The following is a 15115-nucleotide window of genomic DNA, read 5'->3' on the forward strand; positions in this document are numbered from 1 at the left end:
TCACCAGAAATAATTAAGTGGCAAAGACAGGCAATGGAACAGTTTACAGATGAAGACATTGGGGCTCTGGAGGATCTGAAGTTGAGTGAGAGCCAGCAGTGTTGTGCTAGCACAAACCAGCCAGCATTTTCCATTGTATAAATAGGAGTGCTGTCTGTGAGGCATGAAGTAAGCCTCCAACTTTACAAGGAAATTATAATGCCTCAGCTGGAATATTTTATCTTGTTTGGACTCTACACTTCAGGAAATATGTGAGTCAGCTGGATAAAGCCCAGAAGAGAGTAGCAAAAGTGATGGAAGATGTGGAAAACATAGCCTGTGGGTAAATGCTGAGAGATTGGGGATGTCTGCCCTTAGAAAGCAAAGATGTGGGCAGGGTTGTGGAAGTAGGCTTGAAGTGCATCAATTGCCATTCAGGAGAATGCTGTTTGCAATGCCTGTCATCGCCAGAAGATTTCAATTTCAACTTCAATTTTCATCTCTAGAACACATTTCAGTTGCAACCAGGACAGCTAACCCTTCCAAGCTCTGTTGGGAGTGAAGTGTGGGAGTACAGAGTTGCCTGGGAGTCTCTATCACCCGAGCAGGTTATGCAAAACCATGAAAATTCATGGTTGGCCTTCTCTGGGGTAGAGCAGGGGCAGTATGACTTCCTGAAATCCCTGCCAGGCCTGTTTGTTTCAGTCTGCAAAGCCTAAACTACACGAAAATATTTATTAATATAGAAACTGACAAATGCCTTCAATGGAAATTGTTCTTTATTTGGTGTCTTTGTATTTCCCCAGTTTTTACAATCATCATGTTTAACCAGGCTCTTGTCACTCATCTGCTGGTTTGCTTTTTCTGGTTGTCTGAGTCAAAAAATCTTAATATGAGTTCAGAGGAACTTTTCATTTGTGCTTTTCATTTGCAGCTGCGCTGAATCTTCTCGCTGCATTTTGGGGCAGGTCCTGCCCCTCCATGGACTGATCCTGGCCCTGATCTCTGCAGGGAAAGGCAGGAATGTCACCAGGCAGCAGCAGAGGGTGGGCTCCACCCCACAGGATCTGCTGGGACGGGGCATGGCTGGGAGCAGGGGGGCACAGAGGAAGGTCAGCCAGGTAAAGCTGGACAGATGGGGTGTGGTGAGCTCTGTGCTGCTCCCGAGATGAGCCCTGTGTGTAGTTCTGTGCCCTCCTCCTAAAGACAAGAGGTGTTGGGTGACCTGTCTGCTCAACAGCTTCCTTTTCTGACCTAGCCTGGTGGTGCATCTTCTCTGCCTCAGTGCAGAAGCTTTTTGTTTGGGTTGAATTGTTTTATTGCTCTTAGTGCTTGAGCCGTTCAGAAGTGGTAACACAAGGATCCGCTTGCATTCCTGAGGAGGGGAAGTGGGATTTTAGGGTCAAGTAAAACCTTCATTCTTCTGAGCCTTCAAAATGCAGCAGCCCTCCCTTCTTGTGAGGCATTACTATTATTGTCACCATTGTTTTCAGTGGTTGATGTCCTTCCACACTGGGATTATCTGCCTTTGCTGCACATCTTGACCCTGAGATGAGCTCAGTTGGTCAGAGCAGGGTGCTAACAATGGCAGGGTTGTGGCCTTGATCCCCACATGGGCCATTCACCTTAGGGTCTGACTCCATCATCCTTCTGGGTCCCTTCCAACTCAGACTATTTTGTGATTTTGTGATCTTATCTGACTGTAACAGTATTTCCACAATGTGTTGTTGTGTGGTCTAATTTTCATTGTCTTTACAGGAAAAAAAAAAACACAAGGAATTGTTTCTTAACTAGAAATAAATAGAATATATGAGACAGTGTTCTTATGTGGAAGAAAAATGTTGGGAAAACCAGTAATGAAGGAATTGGGGTGACCCTGGAACAAACAGATGTGCAGAGGTGACAAACAGCACATTCCTGTCTGTCTCCACTTGATATCCCACCAGATAAACACTCCACATTTATCCTCCTTTGAAGCAGGTTCAATTCAATCCTGAAACCATTGTCAGGGCCTCTGGGCTGGATACAATCTGCCCAGTGAAACCCAAGACAATTTCAGTGCACCCAGGGTTTCCTGAGCATGGCCTTGCCACACGAGGGTTGAATGTACACCAGTGACATTTCAGCTGGGTAATTCCTTGTGCAGCCTCCAGAGCCATCCCTGCTTGCCATGGCAGAGCACAAGACAGAGTGCCCGGAATGCACAGCCACTACGTGGTTAATGAGTTACTCAGTGTCTGTAGGAGGGGTTTTCAACTGTGTGTGGGTGGTAGATTCAGCAAGAAAATATTTCATTATGCTGAAGAAATTCTCTGATGGGCTGCAGCTGCAATACCTCTTGCATTAGTCAAACAATAGCACTGCAGCTACCTTGCCCATCACATTAAAGATGAGTTATGTGCTTGTGACACCAGTGTTTGTGTGGCTTACTGCCACCTTGCTTTCACAGCTGAGGCCAGCTTTATGTGCTGTGTTCTTATTTCCAGCCTTTTCTTGTCTTTTATGTAAGGTCCTTCCCATTTACTAAACAGCATTTTATCTCCTGGAAAGCAGAACTTCTGCTTTTGTGTTATCTTGATCCTAATCAAAGTCCATATATTCTTATCATCACAAGCATCATTAATGAAATGCCACCTGCAACAGTAAGTTCTGGGGCAGTCCTGAAATGTGTGGCTGAAAAAGGTCATTTTCTTGCAAGGCCTCTGAGTTGAGGGGTTTTATTCCTGCCTCACCAGCTATGGTCAGCTCCTACTCCAGCTAAACTTATGAGCTGCAGCTCAAAGAGTAAGACATCCATGGGGACACCAAAGAGATGTCAAGCATTTTTATTACAAATTTTTTTCTCACACAGTTAAAATGTTTCAGTGACAATTTCCCTCTGAAACAGGATGCTCTAGCTAAAGGGTGGTAATAGGAACCTGCCTTGGTAAAGTGGCCTAAAACCTAGCAAAACAAAGCACGTCTCAGAAAGTGCTGGAAATAGCATTATTATCACAGCTAAGCCTGCAGTGAAGGGCTCCCTTTTGTCACACAGTGTTTGCAAAAGGAGGGGCATGGGAGATATCCCAGTAATCATTTTGAAAGATCAAGTGAGAGCTCTTGTCAGCAGCTTTTCCCTGTGCTGTGGAGGTGGTGACAAGCACCTCTCCATTCCACATGGACACAACAGTTCAGGAACTCCTGCATGGTGCCTTCTCCATGGCTCCATAATGAAACTATGGAGCATTTAGCTCCAAAAATAGAACTACACATGGCACCACGCTGAGGTACTGAAATGAAAGGAATACAAGCACATTTGTGAGGGATTGTGCTGGTACCTAAAGCCCTGACATTTGGCTGATGATGTATGTTCAAACTGGAAAGCAGCTCCTTTTTCCTTAGAGTGCTGCTGAATTCATGGAAGAGGGACCAACAATTAATTCTTCAGCTGCCACAGTGTGATCACAAAAATTGTCTGCTTCAGGATAGTCTCAGAAGCTCTGTTTCTTGACTAACACAATTCCCAGAGTGTGTGGCTCTCGGACAGATCATGTCATTCCTCATTCTGCCAAACAGGAGTGAGTTTGCTTCCCCCAAACACCACAGGTTTCCACTTTTCCTCTGGTAGGAAATGCTTCACCACTTCCTGTGAAAACCCTCTCTGGTTCCATTGGCTGGTGGAGCTTGGATCTTGTAGCTGTTTTCCCTTTTACTACGTCATTGCAGTTCTAACAAGTGGTTTTCTCCTGCCTTGCTGTTCACTGAGTGAATTCCACAGAGCCACGGAATGGTTTGGCTTGGAAGGGACCTTGTGCCAGCTCCCTGCAGGGGACACATTCCACTAGACCAGATGGCTCCTGGCCTTGGGTATCTCCCAGGGCTGCAGTACTTGTTTTTGTTCACTGCCCTCCTTCCCAGTCAAGAATTGTCTGCACTGGTCTGCTGGGTCATCTCTCTCAAGGAAACTGCTGGATATTCCTTCCCCACACTGCCTACATGGTCTAATTAACATGTGGCTGATCAGGGAGGACAGAACTTGCTGGTGTTGGTCTGCCAGTGCTAAATTGCACCCAGAGTACAGGGCTTCAGCTTGACTGGAGCATCCTCTGGGGAAAACTGTGTGGGATGTAAAATCCAGGCCAGTGTGGAATCTGTTCCTAAAGCCACGATCACTGTTTTACCACAGGGTTACAAGTGGCCTTCTGATTTTCCAAGCACCAGGATTGTGCTGGTACTCCCAGACAAGACTGTGCTTTGGCTGGATCAGACAGTGCATTATCTCTCAACAAGCCTTCTCTGTGTCTCTGTAAAAAAAGTCATCCCCCCACTCACTTCTAATCCCCACTCTCACTTCTAAGCATGACTAAGCTGCAGAGAAATCTGTAATGTCACAGTTTTGCCTTGGTAAATGTAGTTGCTTCCAGTAGATGGCATTCCAGCCATGCAGTCCTGATCCAGATTAGTTCCTGTCCCTGCTTGAGCTGCCAGAATAATCCCTGCACAGAAGGAGGGTTTTTTTTCCTCCTAATGCTCAAAATAAATGGAGTTACAACACTCTTGTTCATTTCCTACCTAATTAAAGATGTTTTTCCTATTTAATGCATTTTATAACATTGGGGTTTTTTCTTCATTTTTCAATGTGCTTAACTCCAAAGTCATTTTATTTTGGAAAATTTGTCAAGACACCGAATGTTTTGGATCGGATTCACAACTCTGCTAACCACTGGGCACTGCTCTTTCATGTGTGAATTTTCTGCCCTCGAGTTATGTGTCTGGGTGCTCTGTGTGGCAGAGGGGAAGAATGAGGCACTGCACAGCAGCTCCACAACAGCCAGCAGGCAAAGCAGAGAGCAGTTACAAGAAGCAGCTGGTGATTTTCACAGAATCACAGAACAGTCTGAGTTGGAAGGGGCCCCCAAGGATCATCGAGTCCAGCTCTGAGTGAATGGCCCATACAGGGATCAAACCAACAACCTTCATTTATATTAGCACCATGCTCTGGCTAACTGAGCTGTCTCTTTAACCATTTAATTACATTTCATATATATTTGTTAGGTTTTTAGGTACATTCCTCTGCAGGGTCTCAAAAATGCTAGAGACAGATATGGTTGTGTGAAACCCCCAAGCCAAATAGGAAGGTAGCTTGTTTTACTGCTAACATCAAAGTCAGTGCTGGCAAAAAACCATTGCTTCACTGACTGCACTGGGGCTCAGCATCAGGGGGCATCACAGTCCCTTCCCACAGATCTCAACTCACATTATTAATTATTCAACAATTTCAAATAAAAAAAAAAAATCTATAAGACACCTGTGTCACGGACATATTTTCTGAAAAATACTTTTTCAGCTAGGATTTTTTCTCCTGAGAAGCCTCAGAAACAAAATGTAACCAATGGTTATCTGCTGCTGTGGGATGCAACAGGTGCATCTGGGATTGGTCTCATGTGGTTGTTTCTAATTAATGGCCAATCACAGCCCAGCTGGCTCGGACTCTCTGGTCAGTCACAAGATTTTATTATCATTCCTTTCCATATTATTTTATTATCATTTCCTTTCCTTTCAAGTTTTCTGATGAAATCCTTTCTTCTATTCTTTTAGTATAGTTTTAGTATATAACTTTCTTTTAATATAATATATATCATAAAATAATAAATCAGCCTTCTGAAACATGGAGTCAAGATTCTCGTCCCTTCCCTCATCCTCAGACCCCTGTGAACACCACCACACACCTGGGTACTGTGTTGTTTACCTTTGCCTTACAGTAAATGTAAATTAGAATTTATTTAACCATGCACTTGTGGATTGTAAGCCAAGACAAGCTGACTCATAAAAGACAACTCTTTGCATTTGATTTTGCTTCTGTTTAGTTAAGACACTTCTCAGTTCTTCTTTATTGACCTAGCGTGGAATTTATTTACTTACTACCCAGTTCACAAAAACAGGCTAAAATTTAAACATTCCCCCGTGACCCAGCAAAGCTTCTAGTTCAGGTTTTGCACTTGTAATGGAAGAAAAAGCTCAAAGTGTTTTTCCTTGCAGGCAAAAGCATGCTGTGGCTTGGGGAGGGGTACCTGCTTCCATTTGGGATCTGTAATCCTGAGTTCTTTCTGAAATAAGGAATCTAACACAACCCTTGAGGACACACCTGCATATATATTCACACAGACATCTATGTGCATATAGATACATATATGCATATACATATGTGTATGAATCTGTATATAAAAATAGGCTTTTTATGGTTCTTGAAGCATGTTAACATCCTGCTTGATGCCCAAATAAGCACTGACCCAGGACAAAAAGCCTTCTGTGCCCTGAGGGAGGTGCTCACTGCCAGCCCTAAAATGCTCAAGGGCTCTCCTCCATCCCCTCCTGACCATGGTCATCCAGAATACTGACACAGGGGCAGGATTTCAGGCTTTGGTAGAATTAGATGGTTGCTGATTGGGATTTGGGAAACAGCAGTTTCAAACAAAGCACCCCAAGTAGTCCTCAGACTTTTTTACATGACTTGCTAATTTTCTTATTGATACCATGTGGCACAGTCAGTGTTGTTTAGTTGATTTGGAGATGTGCATTCAAAAGGAATGGTTCCTTGGGCTTCCTGGTTGGACTTCTGTGGAAGTAGCTACTCTCACTCCACTGTCTTCTGTTCACAACTTCTAAAAAGTTCTGTACTTAAATCTTCTGTCTTCAGCATGTGGTCAAAATCAATTTTGCATTTGCTGAGAAAGTGAGCAGAATGGTTAAACTACAGAGGCAACTGAGGGGGGAAAGCAGCAGCAGTCTTTGGAGTGTCACAACTGGTGTGACAAACATTTGCACATTCCAGCTGCTAAGTGACCTGGGTGGAAAAAAGGAAATTTTCCAGAGAAAATTTTTTTTGGGGGGGAAAAAAGGTGCTAAGGCTTGTGTAGTATATGTGACTGAAAGCACATGTGTGAGTCACTCACAGCTGCCTCCATGGAGAGAGCAGGGGCAGCAGCACTCTGTGCCCAGGCTGAGCAGCATGGCTGGCACCTGGCAGTGCCCACCATTGCTGCAGGCAGTGCCCAGGCTGGGCTGGATTCAGTGCAGCCAGGTGAGTGTTCCCAGGCAGTGACCTGGGAGAAGCAGTGATGCAGCCTCCAGCCTGCTCTGTCTGCACCCAGCCCAGCTGGCAGCTGTGGCAGGAAGAGATGAGGGGAGAGAGGAAGGGCAGGGAGGTGCAGGCATCTTCCTCACAGGGTGAGAACCTGCTTCAGAGGACAGTGAGGGTCAGAGCCACTGGTTGATGTGTCATAACTCTGATATGTGTACAAAAGCCTGCATCACCCTGACACTGGTGTTTCCCCTGCACAGAAACGACGTGGGAGCGGCCGAGCAGTGTGCCTGGCACTCCCAAGAGCCCTGTGTCACAGAAGAGTTCTGCAGGTACTGTCTGATGCTGTGCCTGGCTCAATCTGCTTCTCTTACCTTTCAGCAAAGCAAAGAGAGTGCTGTGATACAGTGGGAGGGAGTATTGATGGACATATAGAATCATGGAATGGTTCAGGTGGGAGGGGACCTTAAAGATTGTCTCGTTCCACACACCTGCCATGGCAGGGACAGCTTTCACTATCCCAGGTGATGGAATATGCTCCAAGCCCTGTCCAGCCTGGCCTTGGACACTGCCAGGCATCCAGGGGCAGCCACAGCTTCTGTGGGCACCCTGTGCCAGGGCCTTTCCACCCTCACAGCATTTCTCTTAATATCTGATCTCCCACAGCTTAAAGCCATTGCCCCTTGTACTGTCACTCCAGACTCTCCCCTAATGTCCCTTTCTGGCTCTCCTGCATCCTGGCAGACTCTAATGTCTCCCCAGACCCTTCTCTTCTCCAGCCTACATGGTTGTGAGAGTGTAGCAGAGCAAACATGGTGCCCTTTCCCTCCTGACACAACTTGTGGACTGTTGTTTCCCTGCCAGCCCATCTTCTGTCTGGGTGTCTGAAGTGTCCACTCAGGAGCTGGGGCGCTTCCCTCTGGGTGCACCAAGGCAAAGAGGGGCCCAACAAGCACTTCCTCAGTTCTGCTTTGTGACAGGGCAGGGAAATCAAAGAGCTGCAGACACACAGGGGCTGACTGATGCTCTTCCACACAGAGAATATGCACAGCAGAGTTTCAGCATGTGATGGCTACAGGGGTGACCATATAGATCATCTCTGACTTGAGGTTGCAGGGAAGCAAGTAACAGAGTCAGATGTGTAACTGTACTGAAAAGCTCTTAGATACTGCAGAATGACAAAGCAAAGCAAAAATTACTCTAGAATAAAAAGTGTTAAATGTAAAGGCCACTGGTGACATCTGACTGTAAATAAAGTAGGTTAGAAGATGTTTTCCTTAGAAATTTTATAACTGATGTCCCTCTTTATTGGCAGAACTGGGAGGGTAGTCTGGGTGAAGATTGTGCATTTCATTGTGACCAAAGGATTTATAATGTAGTTGAGGATCTTGTTTCAACACTAGTTTGAGCATTATTCATTGCTCAGTATATTAAAAAAAAAGGCAATTTACAGTTCCATGCAGGAACCATGAACATCTTGCAAGGCTTGCTTTCTTTACATGAAAACTCCCTTAGACCAGGACTTTGAATGGATGCCAGGTGCCCAGCCAGCCACTCTGTCACTCTCCTCCTCAGGTGGATGGGGGTGAAAACTACAACAAAAGGGTTGGGATGAGGGCAGGGAGACATCACTCATTATGGTCATGGGCAAAACACACTCCACTCAGGAAAATGTTTAATCTATTACCCATCAAATCACAGTAGGGTAATGAGAAATGCAGCTAAGCCTTAAACACTGCGATCTATATCTGCAAATTCAGTTATGGGGTTAATTTTTAAATTTGTGCATATGGGATTAATTTTTAAATTTAAATCTTAAGTTTCCTTGGCTATCAGCAGCAAGCCTGACAACTCTCCCTCTGTTCTTGCAGTGAATGGCTACTACATCTCTGGGTCCCCAGTGCACCAGCTCGACTCAGGTCACACCAGCCTCCGAAAACCCAGTGGGGACCCCCAGGTAAGTTTTGGGAAAAAGCCAAACAGCAGGATCCAAGAATAAATGGGTTTTTAAGTAGTTTAGGAATCCACCCAGAGCAAGAAGTCAATAGGTCATTTTCTTTTAGAAGCTCTCAGATCAGACAGATTTGTTGTGTGTAGTATAGTTAGGCCTTGTGGCCAGCTGGTAAAACAGTAAAAAAAGCCAAGATCTTTTGGATTTTTTGTCCTGTCACTCCTTTCTGAAAAATGCACCAGGCCACTTCAGTCACTATTAACAACCCTATGAATTTTCCTGCTGCTCCAGCCTGAACCCTGGGCCTGTGTCCAGCACAGTCCTCTCTTTACATTTGCACATCCGCCCATGTCTGTATCTCATTGTATTTTCCTGCAGCTCCAGCTTTCCCTCCCAAAGACAGTATTCACAAAGAATTCACCCAAAGCTTTTTTCTCAATGACTTCATCCACTCTGGCCTGTCCTTTCACAGCCCCTCCTCAGTGCCTCACCCAGCACATCACCCCAAGTTAACCTACAGGATGCTGACCTGTGGACCTCCCCTGCCTTTGTCCAGATTTCCAATAAATATCTCTGCACTTTTGCTTGCAGCACGTCATATCCCTGGGAAATTCTTCCCCACAGATGTGGGGATGCAGATGCAGCACAGGGCCCTCTTCCAGCTCCTCCCATGAAACCCTTTGCTCCCTGCCAAAACATCCCCATATGGCCATGTGACTGCCACAGCTGGTGGATCACACTCCACTTGGGCTGTGCTTCCCCACCCTCTGGCGTTTCCCCCAGTGGTCCCAGACCTGAGTTTTCTGTTTTCCTTTCTCTATGAAAGTGGTGATTCCTTTCACAGTGCTAAGTGCCCCTGGGGAAGTGCCTGGTTGGTTGGTGTGCTGCTGCCACGTGGACCTGGCCTGCCCGGTGCTCTCAGTGTCTCTGACATTCTCTGTTTCTTGGGCTAAATTTTGTGTTGTCTGAACACTGTCCTGCTTTGCCTTGACTCTGTTTTCTCACATGCTGCCTCTTCAGTAGCTCCCTTCAGCCTTTCACCCAGGTCAGTATTCCTGGTTTAGATTCATGGCATTTCTCACGATACAGTCCAGCTCTTTGGATTCTCTGTTTCTTCCACATCAAACATCTTGTGCTAACTCCCTGTGCTGCTGTTTCTCTGAGCAGTTTGCCTGGGCTGGAGACAGTGAGCACCTAAACTAGGTCAAAAGCATTTTAGAATCTTACAAAGTGCATTACCAGACACCCCTGTCCACACATCTCCCGTGACTCCCTCGGAGAACCCAAATAAACTTGTAAGCTGTGACTTCCTTCAAAAAGTCCCTTGTGAATCCTTCTGCCAAAAAAAAAAAAAAAAATAATTTCTCAAGGTATCTGACTCCCAAGTTTTTGTAGTTGGCTTGGAACACAGTCAGATTAACTTCTGCAGAATTTCCTTTGTAGCAACATTTGCCACCTTCTGTTTTTACACTGCTGAGTCTTACTCAAATTCACAGACACCTTTTTACTCAAATTCACAGACACCTTTTTACTCAAATTTACATCTGAGGTACATGAGGAGTCATAGAGTCACGGAATGCTTTCAGCTGGAAGAGACTCTAAAGCCCATCCAGTGCCACACCTTGCCATGGGCAGGGACCCCTTCCACTGTCCCAGGCAGCTCCAAGCCCTGTCCAGCCTGGCCTGGGACACTGCCAGGGATTCAGAGGCAGACACAGCTGCTCTGGGCACCCTGTGCCAGGGCCTCACAGGGAAAAATTACTTCCTCCTATCCCATCTGACCCTGCTTCTCTGGCAGTGGGAAGCCATTCCCCCTTTTTTACCATTCCAGGCCTTTGTCCACAATCTCTCTCCAGCTTTTTGTAGACTGACCTCAGGTACTGAAAGTTTCCACTGAGGTCTTCCTGGAGCCTTCTCTTCTCCAGGCTCTCTCAGCCTTTGCAGTGCTTTGCTCAGCTGACTCAGCCATCAGCCTGTCAGAAATCCCTTTCATGGCTTTTTCATTCCCTTCATCGCCTCCATGCTACTTTCCACTGCTCCTTTATTACAGGTTTTTCCAAACTGAACTCCTGGCTTCATCCCTGCTTTGAACCTGCTTTGCATTAGTTCTGAATCCCTAACTGGCTGCTGGTGGCATTAATTCTCAGAACAGCTTGTGTCTACGCCCTCTTGGGAAGCTGCTTTTCCTGGGGGCTGTGGCAGCTTTGCAGAAGAGTCCTTAGTAAGGAAGGCATCTGACCATAAACCTGTGGTTGCAGAAGCTGTTCTGCATACCCTGAAAGTCTTTTTGGACTGTCTCTCTCTCTCCTTGTGTGTCTTGGGCCATCCTAAGCTGCTCTGCTTTGACTGCTTCCTTGTCTGTTCCTGGCACGGGCTGTCTCCCACTGTGGAGCAGCTCCTAGGCTTTGGCCAGGATGCTTTCTTGGACCTGGGCAGCAGCCACCATGCAAACAAATGCTGGCAAGATCCCTCCAGCAAGCTCAGCCACATTTCTTGGAAACAGGTCAGGGGGTGGGGGGAAAAGCCACAACTGAGAACAACGCGGAGCTATGCTGTGCTGGGCACTCAGCCAGACCTTGTTTATGGCTTCCTAGAGAGCAGCTCAATGCTGCCCGTTCAAGTTGTCACAACTGCCACCAAGGGGACAGCAGAACAGCCGTGGAACTGCACGTGTGCGGTGCTGGCACCTTGCTGCTGCTGGGTGTTGAGTCCCAGGACGAGCACCGGGTGGGATTTGGGGTGGGAGTCCCAGATGATGCCAGCAGCAGTCACAGCATCTGAGCCCCAGCAGGGACTGCGACAGGGACAGGGGACACTGCTCCGCTCCCCTGGGGGGGCTTTGGGGCATCTTTGTGTCCCTGTTCCCAGGAGGATCTGATGCCACCATTCCGCAGACAGGTAGGAACTGCCTGATGGCAGGACACTGCCACCATCAGTGGTGGCGTCCAGCAGTGTCCCCAGCAGGGGATGTCCCCGTTCTCGTACCCAGCAGAGCAAAGTGCCACCCATGGGACACCAGGACTGCTGTCCCTGTCCTCGGGGGGGTGTGAGGCCCCCATCCCACGCCGTGGCAGGGCACTCCGCACCCCCTCCAGCGGGTGCCACCGTCCCACCCCCGGCGCCGCGCTCGGTGCGGCGGGGGCGGGAGAGGCGGAGCAGCGAGCCGGGGCCTCCCCAGCTCCCCCTCCCTCCATGCCTGCCTCCCGGGCCGAGCCGAGCCGAGCCGTGCCATGGGACCCGCCTCTCCCCGCCCCGCGCAGCCATGCTGGGCTCCGAGAGCGGCCGCGATGATGCGCTCCGCTTCCCTCCGCAGAGCCCGGGCTCCCCGGCGGCGCCGCGGCGGCAGAGCAAGGAGAGCAGCCTGACGGTGAGAGCGGGGCACCGGGACCGCGGGGGTTCGTGCTGGGCACCGGGACCGCGGGGGTTCGTGATGGGCACCGGGACCGCGGGGGTTCCGTGATGGGCACCGGGACCGCGGGGGTTCGTGATGGGCACCGGGGCCGCGGGGGTTCGTGCTGGGCACCGGGGCTGCGGGGGCTTCGTGATGGGCACCGGGGCTGCGGGACCGCGGGGATTCCGTGATGGGCACCGGGACCGTGGGGATTCCGTGATGGGCACCGGGGCTGCGGGGCTTCGTGCTGGGCACCGGGGCTGCGGGGTTTCGTGCTGGGCACCGGGGCTGCGGGGGTTCGTGATGGGCACCGGGGCAGCGGGGATTCCGTGCTGGGCACCGGGGCCGCGTGGGGTTCCTGATGGGCACCGGGGCAGCGGGGATTCCGTGATGGGCACCGGGGCTGCCGGGGTTCGTGATGGGCACCGGGGCTGCAGGGGCTTCGTGCTGGGCACGGGGACTGCGGGACCGCGGGGATTCCGTGCTGGGCACCGGGGCTGCGTGGGGTTCCTGATGGGCACCGGGGCAGCGGGGATTCCGTGATGGGCACCGGGGCTGCCGGGGTTCGTGGTGGGCACCGGGACTGGGGGATCGCGGGGATTCCGTGCTGAACATCGGGCATAGGGGCTGGGAAACTGCGGGGATTCCGTGCTGGGCACCGGGGCTAGGGAGCCGCGGGGATTCCGGGCAATGGGGATGGGGAGCCGCGGGCATTCCATGCTGGGCACCGGGCGCCGGGCTTGGGGACCGCGGGGATTTCGTGCTGGGCACCGAGGGGCCGCGGGGATTCCGTGCTGGACACCGGGACTGGGGGATCGCGGGGATTCCGTGATGGGCACTGGGCAGTGAGCTGGTGAACTGCGGGCATTTCGTGCTGGACACCGGGGCTGGGAGGCTGCGGGGGTTCCGTGCTGGGCACCCCGTTCCGGATCCTCCTGCCCCGGGATCCCGTTCCGGATCCTCCTGCCCCGGGGGTTCCGTGCCGGAGCATCCTGCCCCGGGGGTTCCGTGCCGGAGCATCCTGCCCCGGGGGTTCCGTGCCGGAGCATCCTGCCCCGCGGCGTTTTGTTGTTCAAACGCTGCTAACCCACGGAGGGTTTGGGATCGCTGCCCTGTGCTGGGGTTCAGGCGTGGTTGTCCGTGGAATAGTGGGGGGTTCCAGGATGAGCAGGAGGGAATGCGGTGCCTTAAGAGGTGCCTGGCACTGTGACCAGTGTGTCCTGAAAAAACTCCCTCATCTGATCATCTCCACAACAGTGTCTGTACTGGGAGAAGTACTGAAGAGTTAGAGGAAGACAGAGCAGGATCTTTTTTTTCCCAATCTGTATTTGAGGTGTCAAGGATGTTTCTTGTGCCAGAATGCCCAAGTAAAGATTTCTGTTGGAAAGTACAGGCAAAGGTTTTATATTTCAGTGTGAAGTTAATCTTTACATTTACTTTTAGTCTTTATAATTAAGTATAACCGGCTCAATGGTGAGACTTTTACAAGAACATGTAGTGACAGGACAGAGAGCGCAGTAGTTTAAAATTGAAAGAAAGAAGATTCAGATTAGCTAGTAGGGAGAAATTCTTCCCTGTGAGGGTGGGGAGGCCCTGGTGCAGGCTGTCCAGAGCAGCTGTGGATCCCTGGAAGTGTCCAAGACCAGGTTGGAAGGGGCTTGGAGCAATTTGGGGTAGTGGAAGGTGTCCCAGCCCATGGCAGAGTGGTGAACAAGATGGGCTTTAATGTTCCTTCCAACCTAAGCCATCCTATAAGTCTGTGTTATGAATGGAAATGTTCTCAGTTGTATGATGTATCTCAGTTTACAGACATTAATATCTTTAGTGTGCTTGGTGACCTCATCTGGAGCACAATTAGCACTTGTGGGCTCTTCAGTGCAGGACAGGTGATTAAAACCAGAAGGGAAATCAAAATAGATGAATGAAAGTGGCTAGTAATATAAAGTTTTATTCAAATGGAAATCAGAAGAAATGAACAGATAAATTAATTTTCAGCAATAAAGGAGAGGCAATTCTTGCAGCTGCAAGTATTGGCAGGGTATCAAGTCCCTGAGAACAAAAGGAATAATTTAATATTTTACATCCTTGTTAGTGTTACTATGAGGAGGAGATTGTTGTCTGCGTTGTCACGTGCAGCCTGCAGATTTATTCATTAGTGGGCTGGGTTGCTGGTGACAGAGACCAGGGCTCAAAAGAAGCACATAGAACTGCCTCTGACTGAGATGTGAGTCAGCCACTGCCATGCAGGTACAGTGTTCTGGGGCAGGAGGGGGAAATCTTCAGCAGTTTTTGAAAAAAAAGCCATTTCAATCAGTGATTTTAGTTACAAAAATTTGTTGTTACCAATGTTAGTAGTGGTAATTGGTACATTGAGAGCGTGGTGTGCTTTGAAGCAAGTACAAATCTGTCTGTTCAGGCATTTCTGCAGATGTCTGGGAGAATGAGCTGGTCCAGGGCTGCAGTGGCTGGGGCAGGAGATGTCCCAGCCCTTGAATGCAGCTCCTGCCTGCTCATATTGGGGGTTTGAGGTCAATCATGGGCTGAGCATCGCATCCAGAGGGACTAGACATGGTCATGCAGGGTGGAGTGCATCAGCACAAGAGGAGGAGAGCTTGTTTTCTGCAATCCCTGCTCCTTACAGGGCTGGAGGCTCAGGCTGTTCTCTGAGGGTGGTTTTCCATATTTGCTGGCCCATGTGCCATCAGGTAACATCTGCAAAGCAAACTGTGTGTTA

At 49.2% G+C, this 15115-nt stretch overlaps 1 protein-coding gene across 2 annotated transcripts in view; it reads left to right on the forward strand.

The window, feature by feature from the left end:
- The window catches only part of GAS7 (growth arrest specific 7), an 82619-nt gene that overhangs the window by 34906 nt on the left and 32598 nt on the right, over nt 1–15115 (forward strand). For both annotated transcript variants that reach the window (XM_077188317.1, XM_054645039.2), the window contains exons 3-5: nt 7300–7371; nt 8911–8996; nt 12304–12357. In XM_077188317.1, the coding sequence (XP_077044432.1) occupies nt 7300–7371; nt 8911–8996; nt 12304–12357 (212 nt within the window). The remainder of the gene's footprint in view (nt 1–7299; nt 7372–8910; nt 8997–12303; nt 12358–15115) is intronic.

The sequence above is a fragment of the Agelaius phoeniceus genome, chromosome 19, assembly GCF_051311805.1.
Source record: "Agelaius phoeniceus isolate bAgePho1 chromosome 19, bAgePho1.hap1, whole genome shotgun sequence".
NCBI lineage: Eukaryota > Metazoa > Chordata > Aves > Passeriformes > Icteridae > Agelaius > Agelaius phoeniceus.